The sequence below is a fragment of the Pseudochaenichthys georgianus genome, chromosome 18 (assembly GCF_902827115.2).
Source record: "Pseudochaenichthys georgianus chromosome 18, fPseGeo1.2, whole genome shotgun sequence".
Lineage (NCBI taxonomy): Eukaryota > Metazoa > Chordata > Actinopteri > Perciformes > Channichthyidae > Pseudochaenichthys > Pseudochaenichthys georgianus.
The window spans coordinates 6,499,859-6,524,583 of record NC_047520.1 but is presented as its reverse complement, the minus strand read 5'-3'; the positions used below and the strand labels follow the sequence as shown (position 1 = coordinate 6,524,583).

At 41.0% G+C, this 24,725-nt stretch overlaps 3 protein-coding genes across 10 annotated transcripts in view; all 3 read right to left on the bottom strand.

Moving 5' to 3' along the window:
- The window catches only part of LOC117463364 (protein Dok-7-like), a 40,692-nt gene extending 38,951 nt beyond the window's left edge, over positions 1–1,741 (bottom strand). For both annotated transcript variants that reach the window (XM_034105566.1, XM_034105567.1), the window contains exons 1-3: positions 1,586–1,741; positions 1,445–1,490; positions 69–299 (exon numbers count right to left, since the gene is read on the bottom strand). In XM_034105566.1, coding sequence (XP_033961457.1) covers positions 69–299; positions 1,445–1,490; positions 1,586–1,639 — 331 coding nt within the window. In that variant the 5' untranslated portion in view covers positions 1,640–1,741. The remainder of the gene's footprint in view (positions 1–68; positions 300–1,444; positions 1,491–1,585) is intronic.
- A 1,170-nt stretch (positions 1,742–2,911) lies between these two features.
- On the bottom strand, positions 2,912–18,419 carry LOC117463490 (hepatocyte growth factor activator). Of its 2 annotated transcripts, XM_034105744.2 has the most exons (15): positions 17,333–18,419; positions 17,185–17,248; positions 16,745–16,838; positions 13,792–13,865; positions 13,561–13,704; positions 12,681–12,812; positions 11,365–11,475; positions 10,639–10,813; positions 9,720–9,817; positions 7,984–8,025; positions 7,264–7,510; positions 6,201–6,340; positions 5,600–5,740; positions 4,723–4,865; positions 2,912–3,728 (listed from the first exon to the last, which is right to left on the bottom strand). In XM_034105744.2, the coding sequence occupies exons 1-15, from the start codon at positions 17,402–17,404 to the stop codon at positions 3,555–3,557; spliced, it is 1,851 nt and encodes a 616-aa protein (XP_033961635.1). In that variant the 5' UTR covers positions 17,405–18,419; the 3' UTR covers positions 2,912–3,554. The 2 variants fall into 2 exon arrangements, with proteins under 2 accessions (XP_033961635.1, XP_033961636.1); XM_034105745.2 differs by lacking the exon at positions 7,984–8,025 and having other exon boundaries at positions 2,913–3,728.
- Positions 18,420–19,243: 824 nt separating this feature from the next.
- The window catches only part of rgs12a (regulator of G protein signaling 12a), a 40,564-nt gene continuing 35,082 nt past the window's right edge, over positions 19,244–24,725 (bottom strand). For all 6 annotated transcript variants that reach the window (XM_034105738.2, XM_034105737.2, XM_034105741.2 and 3 more), the window contains one exon: positions 19,244–20,488. In XM_034105738.2, coding sequence (XP_033961629.1) covers positions 20,202–20,488 — 287 coding nt within the window. In that variant the 3' untranslated portion in view covers positions 19,244–20,201. The remainder of the gene's footprint in view (positions 20,489–24,725) is intronic.

The following is a 24,725-nucleotide window of genomic DNA, read 5'->3' as shown; positions in this document are numbered from 1 at the left end:
TTGTTTTGAGCACCGGAAATGAAACACTAAGCGAACAAACAACAAAATACACGGCTGTATATCCTCACCTTCTCCGAGGCTGTATCGTAGGCGGGCGTCCCACGCCTGCAGGGCCTCTTTGCTGTCGAAGCCCAGTAGAGCAGTCTGGTTGAGGCAGAGGATGGTGAGAGTGAACGCCACTCCTTCAAACCACTGTCCCGTTTCCACTCCGCAGATCTCCTCCAAGGTGACACTGGCCCTCTCCTTGTTGCCCTGAGCTTTGTCGGATTTGTCTTTAAAGACCAGCAGCACTAGGCAGTCTGGAATCAGAAAGTACGTACATGAAAACATCACATTTTTGCATTATTATAGAAGCAGCAGATCCCTGAAAACAACTGGAAACAGTTTAAATACATTCAATTCCATCGTCAAATAATAAAGTATTCTGACACACAGTAGCTGTTCTGTAGTCTTTTGGCACCTTCAGATAATCAGTGTCAACTGACAAAACAACAGTGTGTGTGTGCATCTCACTACACACACACACACTTAACCCACATAACTGAGGCATGAGCGCAGACAGCTGTGATAACACTGACATCCAAGATCTGAAGAGGAGCAGCGCTCACCTCAGTATAACCTGTGGAGCACGCTAAGCACCAGATATCTAGAAGAACCCTTTCTGTGTAATGCAATACAGACACTTTAATACTGGGAATCAGAGTTCTTAAAAACATTAAAAGATGTAAGTACTTTCGACAACCTTGAACTCAACTTCATGTAAGCTGAAGCCTCTTCAGTAAATGTGACCAGATAACACACATTCACTGAGAGTCTAAAAATGCAGAAGGGCTCGCTCTTTTATAATTAATTAGCGGATGGGCTCAAAGGGTCAAAAATACTTTGAGCTTGTGGAATCATGTTTAGAAATATTTTGAAAACTGTTTGTATATCAGTTTTAACCTGCACAATCTTTGTAAGAGAAATGTTACTGTGTGGAAAGAAATCTGACAACTATTTGTGCACAATTAAAATCAAGGTGAGGCTACACACACAGCAGGAAACTGTGAAACAACTGAACACACTTGAATGCACATTTAAATGATTGATGCTAATACAAGTACTTTTACTTGAGTAACATTTTGAATGCAGGAATTGTACTTGAAACAGAGTATTCCTACACTCTGGTACTTCTACTTAAGTGCAAGACCTGAGAACTTTTTCAACCTCTGTCTTTATTTCCGAAGTTATTACTCGTTTGAGCCCAATTTGTGCCCACATAGTTCCGAATGAACGAACACAAACACGGCCTCGTCATTACTGGAAAACACACCTGATATGTTCAACCTGCTAACGAGCTAGCTTCGTCTACTGGCATAGCTAACATGTGCAAAAACTGCGTCAAAGCTTTACGAATATTTTTTCATTTCGTTAAGAAAGAAGTGTAAACAAGAAGCTGTTATACCTGCTACAGGCGACGGCTTGCGAAGAACGACCCACCTAGTTTTCCACTGTGAAAGAAAGCAGAAAGTACACACAAACTTGTTTAAGCATAGATGAAAGTACTTCTGCCATATCCGTCAGCACATTTAGTCACGCTAAACACCTTTTTTCCATCTCTGAGTCTGGCATATCCCTCCACGACAACAGAATCCGTCATCTTCAGTCATGGTTCCTGACAGCTGCACAGTCGCTGACTGAATGAGGGGTCACTTTCAAAATAGCTGCTCTCTCCCTGCTGGAGGGGCACACACTCCCCCCAGCAGAGGCACATTGAAAAAGGCACGACCACTATCCAGTGTTGTGTGTAACGCGTTACAAAAGTAACGGAGTTACAGTAATGTAATACTTTTTGCTGTAACGAAGTAATGTAACGCATTTCTAATGAAATGTGGGTAATATACTACCCGTTACAATTCTCAGTAACGCAGTTACAACACATTTAACCCGAAATAAAAAAATAAAATGTTTAAGAATGTACCAACATCGCGAGACATTCCGACACCAGAGACAAATTGTGCGGGTAGATTAGTAAACCTGGTGTTCATCAGCCTGTCATGTGTTCATTTCCCCATAATGACCGCCTCGCTGCACATTATCCCGTGTATTAGTTTACACGGCCATACTAAACAAACTGAAGTTACCTACTGTAACTCCAGTTTCTATGAGTATTGGCGTAGCCCTCAAGCTATCGCTATTGGGTAATCCCGCTGCGCGGGTGCGCAGCCATACGAAATAGAACTACAGAGCCCACACCGTGTTCCTGTTATTGTTTACTTCCTCTCTGCCTTCTTCTGGTGATTTATCTGACGTCCACCTCTCCGTCTTTTAACCTCTTTTCCTTTCTCTTTCTTGATCCTCCTTAGCAACCTTCATTACAGTCCTTGACAGTGGTCTGGACTACTGTATTAACAACGTGTCAAATGTTAAGAATTTACAATCAGAATCGAGTATTCAACTAAGCCGTGTAATAAAAGTTGTTAGTAGCCTTAATGGCTATAGCTATACCACATTGCCCTTCACTGGACATAATGAGCTGCACTAAACTACATTTTAGCATTTAAAATACCTAGTCATTATTTTGCGGTTATTTTGGTGAAAGTAACTCAAAAGTCATATAAAAGTAGTGTAACTCATTACATTTCAGAGACAGTAATAGTGTAATGTAACTTATTACTTAAAAAAGACAGTAATATGTAATGTAGCCTACTGTATTACATTTTGGCCCGCCATGCTGCTGCCATCTGGGCCGGGCGTCGGTGCACCGCCTGCTGCTGCTGGAGGAAACCTTCATTCCCAATCTCCTACCCCCAACACCACACCTCACATACTTCTGAACGTTTCAAAGTTTCTTTACAAATGCTGGCTTAAGAAATATAAACGTGTTACTTTAAAATAAAGTTTATTACGTCGAAAATGCTCCTGGAAATCGAAGATATTGAAAGTGGCCCTTCAACTGTGTAATTGTACAATAGCTACATTCAAAATGAAAAGACCCAACACAATTATTCATGGGACAAATTCCTGGTGAAAATAGAAATGTGCTGCCAAAATAATTGATATCCTTAAATTAAAGTTAAACAAATCTATGTATTTCATTTGAAATAGTTACAATTCAGATTATTTTTGTTTACATTAGATACATTGAAGTCTCACTTTAAGTAAAAGCACTAAAAGAACTAAATAAATGTGAGTTTAACTTCAGCTATGAGTATGCAATATTAGAATGATCTTATATGACCATATATAAAATATGTTTGCATTGTTGTACTAACTATACAATCAAAGGATAACACGGTTCTATCATTCTGTGCAATATGGTTAAAAGGCATAAATAAGCTTCTTAATTCACATTAAATTGAGATATAATTTATGAAAATACATACAAATATAACTCATGTATTAGGCTCAACAACATTCTAATATATTTCAAGTCATAAAAGGTTTATTCAGTCACAAAGTGTTTCACAGTTAAAAAAGATAATCTATAAACTTCCACAAGCATTATAAATATAAAACAATAAAATAAAGTACAAAATATTATATATTAAAGCTATTATCCAGGTAACATCAATTCACAAAGCCTTGGGTTTGCGTGTGATCACTGAATTGATCCAATCGATATAGTTCGTCACTTTAGTGTAAACACCGGGTTTTTGGGAGCGGCCGCAGCCCTCTCCCCAGCTGATGATGCCATACAGGAAGCTGACATCATGGTGCGCGCAGGCCAGAGGGCCCCCCGAGTCGCCCTAGGGAAACACATAAGTGGATAGTCTTCACACACAATATAAACAGACATGCATAGATGAAAGCGGAGTCGCACAAACAGCTGAGTCACCCACTTGAAACCTAATATATTACTAAAATTGCACTCTACCAGCTCTACAAGCTAAACAGATAAGCATGACATTTCATTTAAGAGGGAAGCGCGGATGATTGGGTAGGATGTCTTTGGCTGCAGACGTGTCTGTGGTTTGTAAACCCTCACTAACTTCCTCCTGTCACTTCACTCAGGGGAATCCCTGCTGCCATCTTAAGTGCTGTTCCATTACTCTGAAACCTTGAGTCAACGTTCTTACATAGACCCTTTCAAAAAGTGAGGGACGTCTACAGCTATGTGGACTTTGGGAGTTGTATCTGCGCAGAACACTTTATGATCAGTCGTGAAATACTCCAGAGCAAAGAGTCGAAAAAAAGAGAGCTGGTTGCGATTCTTATATTCTTATACCTAGCCTTGTTTTCTTTCTAAGACATTTAGCAGCAGAATATAATTTTTTACAAATAGTATAAATGATAATACATATTTACAGCTGCCAGATGTAGCTTACCTAGCTAGCGAAACATCTGACCAAACTACTGTTAGTTTGCCAACATATAACCTGTCGAAATTCAAGATTAAAAGAGATAATGGTGGACACACTTGGCCCAAGCTTCCAGGAAGTCAGCTGGATGTTGAAGCACCTTTTGTTGTTAAAATCATCATCGAGAAATCAGGCCATGTTGGCTTTATGCGGCACTGAGCGACTTTAATAGGAATAAAGGGGGCCCCTCATCAAGCGCCCCATGCAGTTCCCTTAAAACAACCATGGCTTGACCCGAAACCTAACTGAAAAACAACACAATCAAATGCTCAAATTATAAACATGCGAAAATGTCGGAGTACATACGTTTTTATTGGTTATATACCATGCTTTTCGCAGCCTGGGATATAACAATCCCTGTCTGTTTCAAATGTGTACATACCTGGCAGGCGTCCGCACAGCCGTTCAGCCCCGCACAAATCATGTCAGCAGTGACATGGTTGCCATAAACATTTGGCTTCCTACAAGCGTCATGAGGAATCAGTCTCACTCCAACCTCCTGCAGACTAGAGTAACCCTCTGCCTCTGTCAAAAGAAATAACCCCAACACGTTACATTACAAGGAAGTGAATGGAAGTCCCCCATGAACCCAGGAAGGTACTTGGATGTATCAATTAGTTTCAATGACATGTTCTATTGAAGGCCCAACACAGGTGTTTCCTCATGAGACCTATTGATTGACATCTTTACTCTCCTGTCAGGGTTTACAGGGCGGAACAATTTAACCGGTCATCATCAGTGTTATGAGTAGGTAATAAAGTATTATGACAAAACATTTCTAGGAAAGCACCCCCGGATTTCAACTTGACTGAAGGTTTACTTCTCCATCGTAATAAAAGGGGGTGTGCAGGGCAAAACTAAAGGAATACTTCAAACGTACCACACTAAATGATATCTAAGATGACCTCTTCCAGGTTGCTATAACCCCAAAGATTACAGGAAAATAACTTAATGGAAGCTTCAGTCTAAAAGGCATTTCTTATCTCTATAATTGTACTGGTACAAACCCATTTAGTTTGTTAAACTAACATTTCCTGAGAACTTTGGAGGAACTTGAAGCACGGAGTTTTGAACACATATTGACAAAACAGTAAAAAGACAAAACAACATTTCCACTGCTTTGACAGTTTAATGTTTCATAAGGAAATAATGTATTGCCGTTCAATATCCACCCAAATAAAGTGTCTGTTCCAGTGTATCTCTGTACTGCAGGTGTAATCGTGATGAAACAGCTCGCCCATGATCTCCCAATCACTCACTCTCACTCATGTGTCCCCAGCCGCTGATGGTACAGCAGGAGTGATCAGGGAACGCCATGCTTTTGTCCGGGAGACAGATGGGTCTGATGAACGGAGTTCTCCTCACGCACCGCCCGTCCTGCTTCGCCAGCTTAATCAGAACTGCAAAAACAATAAACGCAACGCTATGAAACCGGTGACAAAAAGCGTAGTTACACGATGACACAAGTGTTGACCAATGAAAACGTTAGTGTGTGTGAAGAAGTCAGTGTGTGTGTTCATGCGGGGGAGCACAGGGAAACAGCTGCTCAGTGACGCACAGCTGTGCACGCAAACTGGGGTCTTAAGTGAGTTTGTGTGTTTCTGAATGGGGACAGGAGGTATTTACTTGAGTCACTGGTGTGTGTGTGTGTGTGTGTGTGTGTGTGTGTGTGTGTGTGTGTGTGTGTGTGTGTGTGTGTGTGTGTGTGTGTGTGTGTGTGTGTGTGTGTGTGTGTGTGTGTGTGTGTGTGTGTGTGTGTGTGTGTGTGTGTGTGTGTGTGTGTGTGTGTGTGTGTGTGTGTGTGTGTGTGTGTGTGTGTGTGTGTGTGTGTGTGTGTGTGTGTGTCCGTTCAGTGCTTACCAATGTCATGTAGTGTTGGATTAAACACTGAGAACTGTTTTGGAAAGATGTACTCCTGCACTCCGAACGTCCTGGTGTTTGGACCCGTGACGTTGAACCTCTGCTGGCCGAGCACCACCCTCAGCTGAGACTTCAGGGGGCTAAAGGAAGACACATTATGATCAGTAGATGGTAATGCCAAGTATTTACTCATAATGTCCATCTGTTACCAGACATTTCAGTCCAGAAGCCTCAACAACTACCGGCTACAATTACTCCGATTAACTTTGATGCCCAGAGGATGAGCTACAACCTTTATTTTGGCACCACCGTTAAACTAAAATGTTACGTTCACACAGGACATTTTAAAATGCAATGGATGTAATCGATTTCCATTATATTTATCCAGTACCTCCAAGCATCCATACGTCCTAGCTTTCCCTGAGGACAACATTAACACTTCTCGACCCGAGACTCTAATAATAGCTAATCTCCAATATGGTGTTCATTAATTAGTTTGTTCTGCGGGGTATTAGGAACATTGTGGACTCTTGTTCTGCTTCGTTTAGCAGAAAGCAGATATCATGTGCCGTATCCTTATAGTAAACTGCTAAACACTCCAATATCCATTCAGTGATGTCCAACTCGATGATGTAATGCGTTAGCCAAAGGTCTTTGAACTTGAACAATGACACCGGATGCCTGTATGCTGACATCAAGAGAGAAATGTATGCTCATGCATGTAAACAGCATCTGTGCGCGAGCCGTTTTTAGGTTTTCCTCGAACTGGACGTCTAAATATAGCGCCTTCGTAAAGCTGTGATGATGAGGAGTCAAAGCCTTTGAATCACGGGCCTTCTGAGTTGCGACCTCTGCGACGGATAGTATATTGTGTAGATAATGCTCCCGTCTGATCTATAAATGTCTTTTTGGTACCATATTTTCAGCAGGAACTTGGTGGGAGATTTATATTTTTCCACACAAATATGTACGGTATGTCGACTAAACAGGGCTACCAAACCATTGCCTTTGCAGTGACTGTAAAATGTGCAACCATTACAGCTGGAATGCGTCCATGACATACTTGCGGAAGAAGCAGTGAGCCGCAGAGACGATCCAGCAGGAGGAGACCAGAGAGCCGGCGCAGAAGTCTGACTCTCCGATGTAAATGGCTGCCATCCAGGGGTGAGTCCCTGGCAGCGCTGAGTTCCCGCCCATTATCCGGCCCTTGGCTATCGATGACCTCTTCTCGTGCCTTTTCCCACACACATGCTTTTTGCCGGGATTGGAAGGCTTCGGGACATTTAATGGGATAATCCTTTGTGAAAAGGCTACATGAGGAAACAAGTAGAAGTGCATGATTATTTCAGATTCAATGGCATAATTTAACTATAAACTACATTTTGTAGAACTAAAACTAGGGCTGCACAACTAATCGAAATTGTGTAGAAATATATATATAAATCGCAATACTGACTAGTGCAATGTCCAGATTGCAGTAAGCCCAATATTTGATAAGGACAAATATGACAAAATATAGAGTAAAATATTGCTATCGCAGACTAAATTTAAAAACAAAGAATCCCAACATGACCTTTTAATATTTTTTTCAATGAAAATGTGAATAATGTTTCAAAAATGATCATTCCCTCTTATACGGCATACTGATTGCAATTGAATTCCAATAAAACCAAAAAGCAATTACTTATTTTGATTTGAATTGTGCAGCCCTAACTACACCAACCTACACGACTACATATTCATCTAAAAGCTAGAGTATGATGCTAACACACTTCCTAAATACCTCTTCTGAATATTTGCTTGTGTGTCACAGGCTGATTCTCCCCTGTAAGAAAGCAAAAAAGGCTGTTCTATAGGAAAACAATGATATATCAGAAGAGCAGCCCCATGCTAGAAACCATGTGTTGAGGGGAGCGCAGCAGATGGGAAAAGCTTGTGGATTCTGTGCATACCCCTGGCATCGGGACGCACGGCTGACGGTGCTAAATCCCACTCACCACATAAACATGGAGCTGCACCTGACATGACATGTTGATTCAGGGTGAGTCATGCCTAAGCCCCCTTATCTCATCCAGCCCACGTTGTAAAAAAGCGCCCTGCCAAAAGCAGTCAACTCGGCTGTATTCAACTTCTTCGGAGCAGCGTGACTCAACGGAGATTCGCTGTGTTCCCCGCGCTCTCTGCTATGATCCCAAACACTGCATTTCTAATTAAAAGTAGGGATGCCAGCGATTAATCGATGTTTCGAATATTCGTTACAGTCTCCATAATCGAAAATAATTTTTAAAATTCGATTTTATTTATATATTTTTTTATTATTATTTATGTTTTTCTTTTTTTTCCTGGCTTAGTTTCAACCAAAATAGCGGTGAGGGAATAATCGATTAATATTCGCCAGGGCTGTCCGATTTTCGAATTTGATCATGGTCAGTTTCTGGCATCCCTAATTAAAAGCGAGGGCCTTGAATGAGCAGTTGATCTGTTTTGATTGACTGTGTTTCTTATTCAAAGCAAATAGATGAACCATTGTCAATGATGGCCTTCCTGAAAAGCTGCTCCTAATCTTTTCATACTTTCTAATGATGAGTTCAACCTTCACAGAGGACAGCTTAAAGACCCCGTGAAGAGTGCGCCTGTGCATGATCTGTTATGCTAATACATATAGTAATGACCAAAATTGTCCATTGAAACCCATATCAAAAGATGTTGGAATAGCAACTAATTTGATGAGTTTTGAATTTGCTGCCGTGAAATCCGCAGTTGACCGATGTTTCTGTTCCCAAAAGATGAAGGTGAGTCTGGCTGGTGTCATTGTTTCGTAGATTCGTTGATTGTTCATGACAAATAAAGGCCACTGGTCGATTCGAGAGAGAGAGAAAGAGAGACTGAGAGAGTTACAGGGTTGTTGTTAGCATCTAGTTCTAGCTCGGAGCTAACGGAGATTAGCTGTTTCAAGAGGGAGAGTCCTCTCCTGTTGGACTGAGAGAGATAATGTCAGCTCAGGGAGGTAAAGGACTCTGAGTGATTAGATTGTAAACTGTAGCCTAAGTTATCTCAGTTGGTTTGGTCATCTATGTAAACAAATATTTCCATCTATGTTAGTTGTATAAAATAGGTTAAGAAATCCTTCCAATGTTTTTTGATTATTGAAATATATCTTTGATATGAGTGTTGAGAGCTGTATCCATAAATACGCCATAAATACGCCATCCTTTATAAGTTACATACATTTACGTAAACAAGACCAATAATAACCAAGCTTGATAATAAATGGAAAGCGGATAGTTCCAGAATGTATCCGCAGTGATAAAAGCACAATAAAGCTGACTAAGATATATTATTACTCCTAAAACCCATGGACGCGCTATCTCAAAACACCAACTACATGACAAACTAAATACAGATGCTAATATGTTCTTCAACGCTCTATGATTTCCAAAGAGGCCTGAGAAAATGTCCCAAAAACACATGGTCCCACTGCTTACAAAACTAGATGATCAAACTTCTCCGTTTACTCACACACAGACATCACACAGGCGGGGACGTCACAGTACTCCCAGGAGATGGCGCCGTTATCTAGCGTGTAGCACCACGGCATCTTGTCTTTATCTGGGTTTCTGCACACACGGGAACACAGCGGACAGAGTGTGTGTAGGTGTGCCACCTTTGATTATAACACTGCAGATTACTCACATAAACTTAACGGCACCATCTCTTAAATTACGAGCGGAGAATTATTTCAATTTTGTTGCCCTCACATTTGAATAATTAGGAATAATGTCTCACTGAGCTGTTATATAGGACTTGAATCACAAAGGCAAATGGTCGAAACGTGTGTGTTTGTGACCAAATCCCAATAAGATGGACTTTTATTAATCCCTCGTGGGGAAATTGTTTCTCTGCATTTGACCCATCCTAGTGTTAGGAGCAGTGTGCTGCCATTTTGAACGGCGCCCGGGGAGCAGTGTGGGGAACGGTGCCTTGCTCAGGGACACCTCGGTAGCACTTGGTCTAGCCGGGACTTGAACTGGTGACCTTCCACTTGCCAAGCCAAGTCCCTATCGACCACCGCCCAGTGATAACTACTTGTAACTTAATGTTTGGGACTTTTTAGGTCACATACTAATTGCTGTGGGCATGCTTGGCAAATGTGGAGGAGATATTATTTTTAAATTGTATACAGGCGTGATTCACCATGTGCTTGTTTAACGCTCGCGGTGGTTTCATGTCTGCTGGTTGTCTCTGAGGACTGAGCGACAGGTGTTAGCATGTGAACTCCACAGATAAGCTCAGAATAAAGTTAGAAAAAGTCTAATTTATTGGAAGAATATGTTGAAATCTAGCCAAATAAGCCAGCTTGTACACATTCAAATCATAGAATAACTAGCTTTCATTTGTCATGTCGCTACTAGAATTAGCGGGATGTCTCCACACACACCTGCAGTAGGCATGATTCCCGAGGCCTTTGCGGGGCGAGTCGTCCACCGTGCCCACGTGCAGCTCATCGTACAGCAGGTCTGAGTTCCAGGCCGTACAGCGGGAGCCGGACACCGTCGTGTCCACCACCCCTCTGTAACCTGTGCCCCTGCCGGTGTAGCACTCTGACTCCGGCTCTACACACACACACACACACACACACACACACACACACACACACACACACACACACACACACACACACACACACACACACACACACACACACACACACACACACACACACACACACACACACACACACACACACACACACACACACACACACACACACACACACACACACACACACACACACACACACACACACACACACACACACACACACACACACACACACACACACACACACACACACACACACACACACACACACACACACACACACACACACACACACACACACGTGTCAATCATGTCTTGATTTCCCAATGAAGTGTGTCAGCAACATGAATACAGGTTACTTTCTTTCACTCTCAAATTAGTCAGAACACGTCTAAAAAAAAAAACTCAGGTTCAGCAGCTCGCTCTTGTTTCCACCTGCCACCATTAATCAAACCATTATCACACACACATGAGTGGACACGAATGCACTGTATGAACACGAACACGTGACAGATACACTTAGAGAGTTACTTCCTGCTACTACAGGTCTGCTTTCACTCACCGACGCTGCAGTGGGGACCGCCGTAGCCCCACCTGCAGTTACACACCTCCTTTCGGGTGGCTGTGATCCGTCGACACGTCCCGCCGTTCTGACAAGGGTTTGACCGGCACACTGAACACACAAAGGCAAAACAGGGCACATCATCTTCAGCGTTCATACCGTCTGTACTCTGCGTGTTCAACACATCTGCGATAAGTGATCGTTTGGTCCATTTAGGGATGTGGAAACAAGCCATTAGCAAAACACTGACATATCATATATGGCGTTTGTTGACAGGCAGCTTATTTACACATTCAGCAGATGCAAAGCCACATCATCAATCACTTAACAATGGGCTTTTGGGCACCTCATCAAAGCTCAATACGTCCTCTCTTTTAGCTCCTATTTTGGTCCCTACCACGCTCTTATATAAACGTTTTTAGCCGTAACAAGCAGCTGTTTGTTTTTACAACAAAGAGTTAATAAATGACACTATTTACAGAGCAACAAACACCAGATACACAAAGTTAGCAACCAGCTGGTCGCCATAGCAGAGCATTTAGCGGCTAAAGGGACAAGAGATATTTCCCTCAATAGTTGGTAAATGTTGTGTAAATATGAAACTGTTTTCTAAAATGAGCTCCATGCAAGCAAGCTGTGCCAAGCTGTGCCGGTCTTAAGAGACAAGAAAGTAATTGAATGCCGCTTAAATTAAATTAATTAACCTCGTGACGCAACATCTGTATATCTCTGCGCTGTTTAAGGAGTTTCATGTGTTACCTTCAGAGAAGTTTCCAGCGAGCCAAAGGATGACTCAAAATAAACCTAAGTGCAATTGCATTCCAAAGCTCAATCTAAGGTCATGCAGGTGCATTCAGTTTAAAGGAGATTTTGTTTCCTCCAATGTAAGATAAGCCCCTACCGTCACGACAAAAAGCGGTTTCGGCTCACGGAGCATGACTCCCTCTTTTATGCCGGGGAATCTGATTAATGCCCAAGAACATCCTCCCCATAGAGATGAAAGCACCTCATGGACCTGAGGGGTGTGTCCTAAAACAGCATTCCTGAGTCACAGTGAGTCATATCATGTGTCTTTTCTTCCACGGCAAAGTTAGGCTTGTAACTATGGAGCCGTGATCAAAGAGAGAAAGCCTGACACTTGTATCTTTTGAGGTTTGATAAGTAAGAAAAAGCTTGTGAAATCTTTCCTTAGAGTGCAGGTTCACCTAACTGACAGTTTGTGGGAGTGCATAGTGTTTAGGTTACGGTAAATACATCCTCATATTGGGTTTCACTCATCGTCTCAACAAAAGCACAGGACTGAAAACACGTCTTACTTGTGTAGCGGACTCTTTCACACTGGATTTCCCCCGCCACACATGTGCACTGTTCCACATTACGGAGGTGAATTCGTCCCCAAGTCTCTCCGGTGTCATAATAGTGCAGGTGTACCATTTCATAGCACTTCTCTGTGGACGCATGAAAGGCAATAGGTTGAAATGTGAGAGCTCAATGGGCTGAGCTGAGCAAGATGCATTCAAATGAGAAACATTTGAGCGTCTTCTTGGTGTTGATGTTTGATTGAGAGCCATTCAAAAGACTTTGAATGAGTGATTTGCAAAATGACTCATAACAGACCTGTGTGAAATTAGAGGGGACACTTCTTTAACAGAGATAAGAGAGGGAAGAAGTAAAGCCTGACATCTTATTCTAGGTCTTTGAAAGAAGATTTTAAATGAAAAGAAGAAATCATTTTAATATGACCAACATGCACTTCCTTATGTTGCAAATCATGTGACATAAAGCGTTTTTTAAAAGCCACGAACATAACTTCATGTACCGATGAATACCATCAAGCTCTTGGAAAAAGCCAGTAGCGTGAAGAATTCATTTTGGGGCTCATTTTTCATCAGGACTAGGAATAAAGTTATCGGATTGAAATCATAACCTCTGCATACGTTTCCTATAAACATAATGAGACAAGTTGCAGAGTTTGTTCATTTGAAAGTTATCAAAGAACCTTTCTTTTCTTTTGCGGCAGTAAGTACGTACAGTAAGCTTCCTGATTTGCAAAATGATAAGAAAACACTGAATGAAGGCACACTTAAAAAGGGATGGCCATGAGAGTCTGAACTGTTGTGTTAAGATTGAATGATATAACAAAACAGTGGAAGTATACATGTCATTCATAAAGAATAACTATCTCAGTGTACATACTGTGCTCACAGTGTGTGCCAGTGAAGCTCTCCGGACAGGAGCACTCAGCAGACGAAGTGTGTGGGATCCGTGTGCAGACCCCTCCATTCTGACAGAGGGTCACCTGACATGGATCTGTGATTCTGCGCGACGTGTGGACCGAAACTGAAACACATCAACGTGGACGGACAGTTAGAGGGTAGCCATGACAGTATTATGATTGATTAACTGCACTGTGTTTAGTACACTTACCATTTGGAATCCTCTTCTGTGGCGCACAGAAACCGTACTGCAGGTCCCGATCGAAATTATGAGTGAGGGAGCACCTGCAACGGAGGAGGAATATAATAGAGTCTCCAGCATGTCACCGAGATTACAAAAGGAGACATTTGCATCGAGATTAGGGTTTGGCAATATACTCATGTTACCGTGAAAGATTCATCAACTGTCTGAGATTGTTAGATGATGTTCCAGTGTGTCTCAGCCTTTGACAACTCAGTAGTATGCATGATCCGATCGAGTGGGCGGGGCCTATGGGGATCTTCCATTTAAAGTGATGTCTAAAACTCACTTAATGGAGCTCAGTTAATGGCCCTTCCACAAACAACAACCAACATCATTATTACTTTCAAATGAAGTACATTATTCAAGTTCTCTCTCTCTCTCTCTCTCTCTCTCTCTCTCTCTCTCTCTCGCTCTCTCTCGCTCTCTCTCTCTCTCTCTCCCTCCCTCTCTCTCTCCCTCCCTCTCTCTCTCTCTCCCTCTCTCTCTCTCCCTCCCTCCCTCCCTCTCTCTCCCTCTCTCCCTCTCTCCCCCTGTCAGTATCGTCTCATGCAGCTCACTGACCAGTAATGAGTGACCCGACAGTGAAGAATAAATATACTTGTAGCTAGTTTAGCTAGTTCCAGAGGTAGATAAAATAGCTAAGTGTGTTAGGTCTAACTCTTAGTGTGTGTTTTGTTCCGCTCCATCACAGCGGGTGGAGCTGCAGGATTTCTGCTTCACACACGTTGCATAGCGCTATTTTACTGTCTTTTTCGGACACCTTAAAATAATGCCAGACTGGTGAGCTTGTTTTGCCGGCCACTGAGAAAAGTGTCATGTATTTTACGTCATGCGATCGGCTCTCGCGATCTGCATGTTTAGAGAGCACAGATCGATCGGCAGAGAGTGAGTATCGGCCGATATCGATCGGTGGCCGATCTATCGGCGCATCCCTCGAGTAAATCATGCAGAATGTTGCACTGATCTATCGGCTAAACATCAGTCGGCAACATGTTGATATTCAAACCACATGAGAGATAGAGCGGCCACAAGGTAGATGCTCGCAGTATCTTTAATATGAAGTACAGTATTCTAAAAGGTAAAGGTAGCTGTATAGCAGGTTGAACGCACTTTATAAATATTAATAAAATAAAAAGATTACTTAAGAGGCTGTTTCATACGTTTGTAAGATTCAGTTTGTGCTTATTGCAAGATGAGTGCAACAAAGGGCTTAACAATTTCTGATCAGTTCAATTATTTTTTTTATATATAACCACAAAAGCAGTATCCATTACAAAAACAAAATACATCAGTTACTGCAATCTGTTAACAATTGTTCAATCATAACCGCCCAGAATTTCACAATTGGTGCAACCCTAATATATATTCTTTCTTTATAGCAATTTTTGGGCCAATTTGTGATATTGCTTTATAGATTGAAAACTCATTTTGACAGATTAATATTGCTTTCTTTAAGAGAAATGCATGGAAAGGGAATGCCTTAACAGCTATAGGATTGGTTGACATGTAATTTGATAGAGACATTAACCCTCCTTCAAGATGAATTCCTCTTGATGCTTCCTCTTCAATGCGTCCAATACTTTTTTTTTATAATAGATTGTGCAAAACTAAGGACACTCCCATTATCCTCAAATGCACTTTATGTTTAGTGCTAGTTAGAAAGCTGGTGAATATGCTTAACATTACCTAAACATAAGCACATTTTTTAAATGAGTATGTTAGCTTGCTGATATTAGCATTTAGCTCTGGTTCTGCCTCAAAAAGTTGACTCTTAGTCTTGTTATAAGACTTTGGCAGTCAAATAGAGACACAACTACCTGCTTATTGTATCCATTAACAGTTTCACAATAAGCATTAAATGATTTTATGACATAAAACCACTTATATCATTAGAGAGTCTTTTATTCACCCTTAAACGACGTCTTACAAGCTACAAGTACTAACAGGCCACACTAACAATTTCTCTGTAACTGAAATGCGGTACTTTTGAATTCCACTTTGATTCTGTGAGAAAAAGAAAACCTCACTAAACCACAACCGACCGACACTCTCTTACTCTGTAAATCATCCACTTCTTTAACCAAAGCAACATCGGCATACTCCTGGCCCCCTCGGTGAATCTGCAGTACATAATGACAAACCTCTGCCGACGCTGAGCTCATGAACGCATCGCAAAAACATGCAGGGCCACATTACAGTATGTGTAGGCCATATATAATTGCATTCATGTTGCTCCAACTTGCTGGCACCCACCCTTCTTGTCTCAATTCCAAAGAATGAAGACTGGAAAAGCCCGTCAGCAAGTTTTCCAGAATAGAAAAATCTAATAAAAAGGAAGATGTTGTTGCTAAGACATAAAGCAATACAAATGTGGTTTAACTGTGACAGCTGTTTATTCACCCGAAGGATGGGAATGTATAAACTACAGCCACAGCAACAGTTTACAGAGGATTTCTTTAATAAGTATAATACAACTATTATAATATTCCTGACAGGGCACACAAATCATTAGAGGGCCCACCAGCAATGAGCAATTAATTAAAGCAAATTAGCTCATTAAAAAATGGCATTATATTTCCCTATGACACCGTAAATCCCCCATTACTGTGACTGTAATTGGAAGCCACTACACAGCCCAATTACACACTGCACTAGTGTCATCAGGAAATCACTGCAATTACCGCATTGCATGATGGAAAATACCAGTGTTTTTGTTCATTTCAATGTCATGCCAACTTGAGGATAAGTCATACAAACATCTATAACGTAACACCTGCGGTCGGCGTTAGGGTGACGTATACAAGGCGTGTGAGTCTGCACAAAACCAAAATGTGACGAGGCACGTGTGGTCTAATGCAAGAGTGTGGTAAGTTGTTACCATTACACACAGGTGGTTGATTGTGAAAAAATAGAAACTCACCAGGGTGTTGAGGACCGGATGGTGAGGCAGTGGTGATGAATTCTTCCCCCCTGACGAAATGGGAATTTACATTCTTTGTTGTCTGTTGTTAGAACTGGCAACAGAGAAAGAAAACACAGCTTGTTAGTGATTTTCAGAGAACACACACGAGTGAAATTAGAAACTGGCTGAAAAAAATGCAATTCCCCCCCTGCACCTCAAACACAAAGACTCCTTTGACTTTGAATAGCTCTGATTAGAGAACAGTAAACCCATCTCCCTAGATACCTAAATCTGCAGGTAACAGACCTATACAAGCACTAACTCCCAAGGGATTACAGTTAAAGTTGCACCCACAACTTTCTCTGTAAGCTAAAAATATGACATATTCACTGCCAGTTAAATGTGCACCATCCCTCTTTTCTCATCTAAATCAAACCCAGGAATTAGGTAAACCCTACCTTTCCGGATCCCGCTGTATGGCACTTGTGAGGTCATGGATTCATACCCAGCAGACAGTATGCGCTGAAATAAGTGAAAATAAGTCATTGCAATGAACTTTTCACGCAAAATTGATTAAAACAAGTAAGTAGGGTGGTTACAACTTACCCCCCTTGTACTGAAAACACAAGGTAGAAAAAGTAATACAAAGTATGCCATCATGAAAGTGTGTTGGTCCATCCGGAGAAGCTTGTTTCCAGAAGTCCGAGGAGGTTCTGTGAGCCTGTCACGTTATATCTGTCAGTTCCCAAGTGATCAGCCTGCGTTTGGTCATAGGAGAGGTGGGAAACCCTGCAAGTATTATCCTGTCCCTCACACTTTCAAGCTGTATTGAGTAAACCCGTTGCGTCATTGGGCTCGGCTATCTCCGCGGCATCCTATATCCCGACTGGTGTTCCCTCTGCACCTCTCTGCAGACGCCCACGGTTTATCATTGTTAGTTATCCATGGAGAGAGGACAGACCAAAACTTTCCAGAGGCAGAGGCGGGGGGACTATCTGCTGCAAACTCCCAACTTTTCATACTCAGGCACCGTGTTAAAGTAACGCGTTACTGCAGTGTCACTTAACTTTATGCCTCATATCTGATACATGTGTCGACTGTGGTGTCTGGATTTTGTAAACTTGTTTCGTTAATAAAGACTGAATAATATAATAGTAACTTTTGACATGTCTTTGCAAATTGCAGGTTAACTAAGCTAATGGGGTTAATGCATGTTGAGCTATAGTTTAGTATATTAGGCTAACTCTACTGTTAAGTAACGTGATGTAGCCTCAGTAATATAATTAAACCAATTGACATACAGTATTATAACAACCCCTTTTTAAATGAACACTTACAAGAGAAACCACGACTAAGTTCAATTTTAATTCTGACATCAAACTCATTAGTTAGCTCGTGTCTTTAGCCCAGTTAACTTTAGCTAACGCGTGTCCCAAACAGAAATGCTAACCTTACGGGTCCCACATAATATATTCTAAACGAATTAAAGTAAGTGGGTTGAACAAAGTTTGACTTGGAAGTTCAAGGCTGTTGTGATAATTTAATAATTAATTGCAGAGGAAATGAAGTCAAGTGCCATGAGTCGTGTCGATGTTTAAGCATGCTTAGAAGTTAGCTTAAATAACGCTAAGCTAAAGAGGAAAGCTAGCAGTTGGTGTGCTAACAAACAGTGCTGTTTAACTGCCGATACCTACTTGTCACAGTATGTTACCCTGGAGAAAGTAGTGCTAGCTAATGTCACAACAAAATATAGTTCTTAGGAATTGTTTTGGAAGTCCTGAAACTGGTTATAGGTCTCTTCTTTTATTTCCATCATAGATTCATAGATAGTACAAAAGGACTGCTTTGGGAGATGGTAAAAGAGCACAATGTGGAAGCAGTCAAGGCATAAAAACATTCACAGATGGGCCATTGGGTTATATCTTGTTTTTTAAATCAGATAAGCCAAATGTAAGGTGAATCAAGGATAAGGCAGAAAGTACAGTTCTCATCTAGAACTCATTAACGGCAGGCCCTTTGAAATAGGACACGTATGAAAGTGAAGAGCCCAACCAACCTTGTGTGTTGTCAGCATTCCAGTAGTGACATGCTGTGTCAAACTACCCATTCCCGTAATCTAACCTCTAATTTTCCCCAGCTGTAATGATCTCCTTCCAGATGCTGAGCTAAAAATACAAAGAGGAGGTTGGACAATTGAACAGCACCTTGAATTGGTAAAAAAAAATCCCAGGTGAAGGTAAAATTGTTCAACTAAGACATCTCCAACGTTAATTATTTACAAGTCCCACTAATTTAGCAAACACATGAAGCTGGCCAACTATGACGAGAAGAAGAATTCAGGGCAGAGATTGTTTTATGTAAGACTTGGTGTAATAAAGTACAACAGAGGAGTATTTCAACTATTTGTTCACTAGGGGGTTATTACAGGATGTTAAAGGATTCCCTTACTGACATAAAACAATGAATTAATCCTATAAATTATGCACTTACAAACGAAAAGAGAACTTTTGATTCGAATTACAGCAAACAAAGCTTTTTAATCAATCAACATGTGGACAACCTCACACAACCACAGAAGCAGGAAGTACAGGCAACAAAGGTACCATCATGTATTATCTGTAAACATAAGAAGAAAATATATACAAAAAAACTTAAATATGCAAGAAAAATTGTGATTTACCTCCCTTTTGATCCTATAACAAAGTACGATCTAGCATATGATGCCATAACATTTGGTACCACTTTCTAATAGGGTAACAGTCGTTTGACACAAATGTTTTAGCCCAAGGGGCTCTTACTAGATGAGTATTTTTTATCTTTCCACTATATCTCACAGCCTTCCTCAGCAGAAGAAAAGCTGGTAAATTGACATTAGGTCAAGATCTTTTGTTCAAACTTTAAGTTGCAATTAATAGCTTAATTAATGGTATTATTTTACATTTTGGTTATGCTTTTGAGTTCATTCAATACATTTTTTCAGAGCTTTTCATCTACATCTCACAATTTTCCTAACCGGCGAGTGTCTATAAATGTAATTGATGGCATAATCAATTATTAATCTCTTCTCTTGTATATGTTGTTCCCACAAGGTATTTTAATTTAGCTGTTCAATTCATACTGATAGCTTATAAGAGAGTTACATTTATAATAAACCCAATAATGACAACTTTCAATCCTAAATGCCTAATAGAAACTGGTACCATTAAGTTAATTTCAGGCTTCTTCCATTGTTGTCCTTAGTCTAACATGGCTCACAATAGAAAGATTTTGAACTTCATTATTAAACTAAAGCATAACAAAAACATATCACTGCCTAAAAATTACAACCAGTACTAAAAATCGACAAGAATACGCCAGAATTCGTAACAAATATACAATATCTATCACCATAATATTGACTTTTTTTTGGAGTGTACATGCAGCCGATTGTTTGACAGTGCCTTAGGCTTAAAAAGTGCAGCAGTGGGGTTTCCCTTTAGACGATTGTGGCCTTGTAAAGGTCTGTCTGGCAGTCCTGGCCCTCTGGTGGGTTCCGGCCACTCTGGGGTATCTGGGTGCTCCTCAGCTTGCTCTGGCACTGCCGCAGCTCAGCCACGTAGCCCTGGAAGCTCAGGCTGAGCTCAGACTCCTCTCCCTGGGATCTTTCCAGTGTCCCCTCCTCCAGGTGGACCCCCTCCACATCCATCACCTCCGGAGCCGTCTGTGCAGCGTCGGCTCTGTCGGTGGCTGATTTGGTGTCAGAGCTTGGTTTTGTGTTTCCCTCTGTGCGTGGGAGAAAGGAAAGACAGATTGAAGATAAGTTGATGCTTTATGGGCAGCCAATGTCTATTTGAATATTTCATTTGAAAATGTGCAAAAACACAAGGGGAATTCATAGATGTGGCCACTTGGATTCCATAGGTCACATAGATTACAGTTACTCAATTACACATCGAGAAGACACGACATTGTTTCTTTAATTCTTTTGTGTTCTGATAAATCCAAGCTCAATATTCACTCCACTACAAGTTTTTTGTAAAGTCTGATTGTTTTTGCCATCATGTTATCGTGCTTGGCTCATAGCCCACATATCTTTTTTATTAAAACAGCTGCAAACTCCAGTTTATAGGAGCAGATGTTTTAAGGTTTAAAAACCAAAACCGTGAGCTAAAAAATAGCTAAAACTCAAAATAAAGAACATGGAGCTTGGCTACAGATGTGGGAGATTATTTTCAGTGTTTCACTTCTGATAAACTCGATTCATTTTTTGTAACTTAATATTGATCACTGCACCCATTTGTGGTTAAAAGCATATTTAAAAGAATATATCCCATCTCTTTGCGACTTTGACTCATTTGGACCATGTCTTCCAATTAGACTGCATCATGACCAGATGCGTAATATAAGTGTTTTCCATTTCAGCGGCTCTAAGAAACGTGTCATCCATTGCATTGTAGCTCAAATGAACACTTTAGTTGAATATGTTTGAGTAATGTGACAGTTATATAATCTGCACAGCTGTTGTCAAGACAATCTGGATGACATAAATGTCTTGGCTCAAACTTGCTGAACTCACTTGCCAACCATGGGGGAGAACTGAATGGATATTATTAAATATTAATAAATGGACTTGGATTAGTTGTCCCAAGTTTTATATTACAACTTCACAATTTGGGCTTCATTTCAAACAAGCTGTATTCATCAAAGGCTTTTACTGTTTAATAACCAAAGTTAAAAGTACATTTTAAGAGGGTGATGAGCAAAACAGAATCGTCTTCTTCTCGTGAAAGTGTACTCATGGGGCTAAAACCCCAATGTTTCCAGGATGTTGGCATTACAGTCACTGATAAACTCCCCACTTCTAATGTGAACCCTATGGCCCCACAGACTCTAAACACAGAGGTCCGAGTGACTCAAACACAGCACTTCAACACATAGACGCTCCCAACTCCACCGACTGTGATTCACTGCTGTTCGGCGCAGATGTAAACACAGCCTGTGAGCTCCAACAGCTGACCTTACACAGACCCTCAGCAGAACCACTGCGGCACAACAGAATCCACCAAGGTGAACACGAAACAGCTTCAATAGCTGTTCAACGACTGCCAACAGGTTCTCTGAAGCTTAAAGACATCATTTAGACATGTTTTAGGCAAATAAGGAGAGACTTTGATTAGAATTAGATATACTCGATGGTATATAATATCAACATTAATCACAGGGGTTTCCACAGGATGTGATGCATTGATGCGGTCATGCAGAGCTGCTCGGTGACACATTATGATTAATTGGTGTACATTTGAAATTGAACAGTGATTATTTTTATAATTAATTGGCTGCAAATCATTTTCTAGATACATTGATTGTTTGATCTATACAATTTCAAATGAAATTGAAATTGCCTCCAAGGTAATGTATTTACGTGTCATGATTTGTCAGTCCAAAACCCATAATAATGTGTTATTACTATTATTATTATGTATTGAGAAGCGTAACACTTCCTTTTTTACTGCCAGTTTTGAACCAAGAACTATGTATACATATTCATTAGTACGTATTTTGTTGCAGCTCTACTTTTAAAGCCATGAATGTATTCATCCATTATTTCCAAAAAGTTAATTTACAATTGCAATTTTCCTCTGAAATAGTTTTCCTCAGATTTACAAAATCACATTATGCCTCAGGTGCTCATTAATGTTTACATTTGAACACAGGTCACAAGTTAACATTTGTCCTTTTTAAAAAGGGTACAACTGCGATTAAATATCACAAAATAGTTAAAAATCAATAATATGCGTCTTTGGGACTCATCAAAACTAATCTTCTGTTTTTGATTAATTTACTATAAAAACCGATCATATAAATGAAAGTATCAGTTCTTGTCACAAGCCAAAAAGGATGTGAACACATGCTTCATACTCACTTTGTACTGTTATGGGTCAGGCAGGGGGGGGGGTGCAGCCTATCCCAGCATGCATTGTAGCCTATCCCAAAGAAACAGGGGACTTCCAAGATGTTGATACTAATAGAAGAAGGTCCTACTGTAAACACTGAGCCACCATGCTACCAAGTCTTGTTCAAAATGTTAAAACCGTAGGTATACATTTTAACCAAATAAAATATGTTGATAGCTTAATTATGCCTGATGTCTTGCCTTCTCTTCAAAAGATCACCTCACAAGATTAAGTGTGTTTCTCCCAGCCATCATTTTTCACCTTTTCCAAGCATGTTTTCGGTGTCCCAGCTTGCTGTCTGGGCTGTGACGTGCAAACATGATGGCCTGAACAGAGCTGTTTGACACAGCCATGCCTCCTATGGTGAGGTTTGTCCACAGATATGGCAGCAGCCTGGAGCTGAAAAAGAGCCTGGATCGCACTCAGCTACGGAAAGTGCTGCCAAAAATCTGCGCGCAGCCCTCCTCTGATCACCAGACGGATGATAAGGCTGGCCCAGGGTCAGATCTGTCGGCTTTGAGAGCTGACAAGAGGAAGATGGCGGGAAAACTGTGCCACATGGTCCCTCAGGTGTGCTGCAGTCATTACCGAGCCCTTTTTGTAGATAGCCCGGCCTCAAGGTAGATTTACTCCCAGCAGGAATTCTTTCATCTTCCCCACATGAGCCAAACTATTCCTCTGAATTAAAACAGAAAGCATCTAAACTTTAAACCCTTCCTCAATTAATCAGTTCTAGCTCAATTCCTACCTTTATTTCTGACTCAAACTCTATGCATTGAGTTCATGCCACTCAGATGGAGTTCCACTGTGTGATGTCGCCCCCTAGTGGGCACTCCCCTCATGACTCACAGTGTGTCAGACAGGGTGAATTGATTACAGCCATCATTAGCAAATTATCCCCGTGACCCCTGCTAAAGGCCTCCAGATACAGACCGCAGGCCTTCTGGTTTCATTCTAACAGACTAATCAGGGGGTAATTTACACCAAATATGCAGAGTAAATGCAACTTACTGTCGAGCCAGAAATACTCTTGGTACTAATATAACTCTGCCTTAGAGCCACCGTTTTAGAAGCTAATTCGTACAGGGTGTTTTTACCCGTAATACAATGATTTAGCTTCTTCAGTGTCCTTTATAAATGCATGAATTACCTTGTGTAGTTTGACCTTTTTGCAGTAGGATTAAGAAACAATACATTTCTATGACTTGAAAAGTACTTATTTTATCCACATGAGCTCATGTAGACACAGCTGGACTGTATCCTCTTATTTTCTATTGTACTTTATTATTCATGTCTTAAGAACGTGTTGATCCACCTCAGCAGTAATTATTGATTTCCTGGGAACAGCAGAGGGCGCCATTTCAACAGAAACAAATAAACTGACAGTCAAAAAGCATAATTGCTCCTGAACCATTGTTAACTTGACCACTTCTGACGTATTCAGTGGGTGTTTGTCTCTTAAACACTTTATAAAGCCTGCAGCGAGCGTGACTTTGCACCAGAATAAAGAAGTACCAACTTGATAAAGTGGAGGCGTGTTAACTTTTCCAGCCTCCCCGAGGTGTTAGAAATATGGATATGTTAAATGTCTTTTTCAGCTGCTGGGACAAAGGGTGTAATAGTCTGGGAGACGGATGAAAACCAGCAGTGACAGTTTCTATCTGTAGCTCAGTTAACTCGCAGATAAGGTTACCATGGCGCCCAGTGGTGGGAAGAATCAGGCTGATGCACTTAGCAACGAGAAAAAGAGGGAGCCTGCGGAGGAGCTTCCATCCTTCCTCATCATCTTCTGCATGTATCACCTTGCATTAAAGACTCGCTATTCATGTAAAGAAAGCAAGGTCAGAGTGAGCATGCAGCTTTGATACGGTGCTTTGAAGTGATAAACACCGGCTTTGTTGTCGTCGAGCGTCATTATCCTCTCTTTCACGGGATCACAGAAGGTTCCCTGGAGTTATATTTAAAGCCGTGAATCAAAAACATGTCACCTCTAATTGCATATCTGTAAAGAGAAAGCCTTGTATTTCTGAAAACGTCAACAAATCAACCACCACCGTTACAAATCA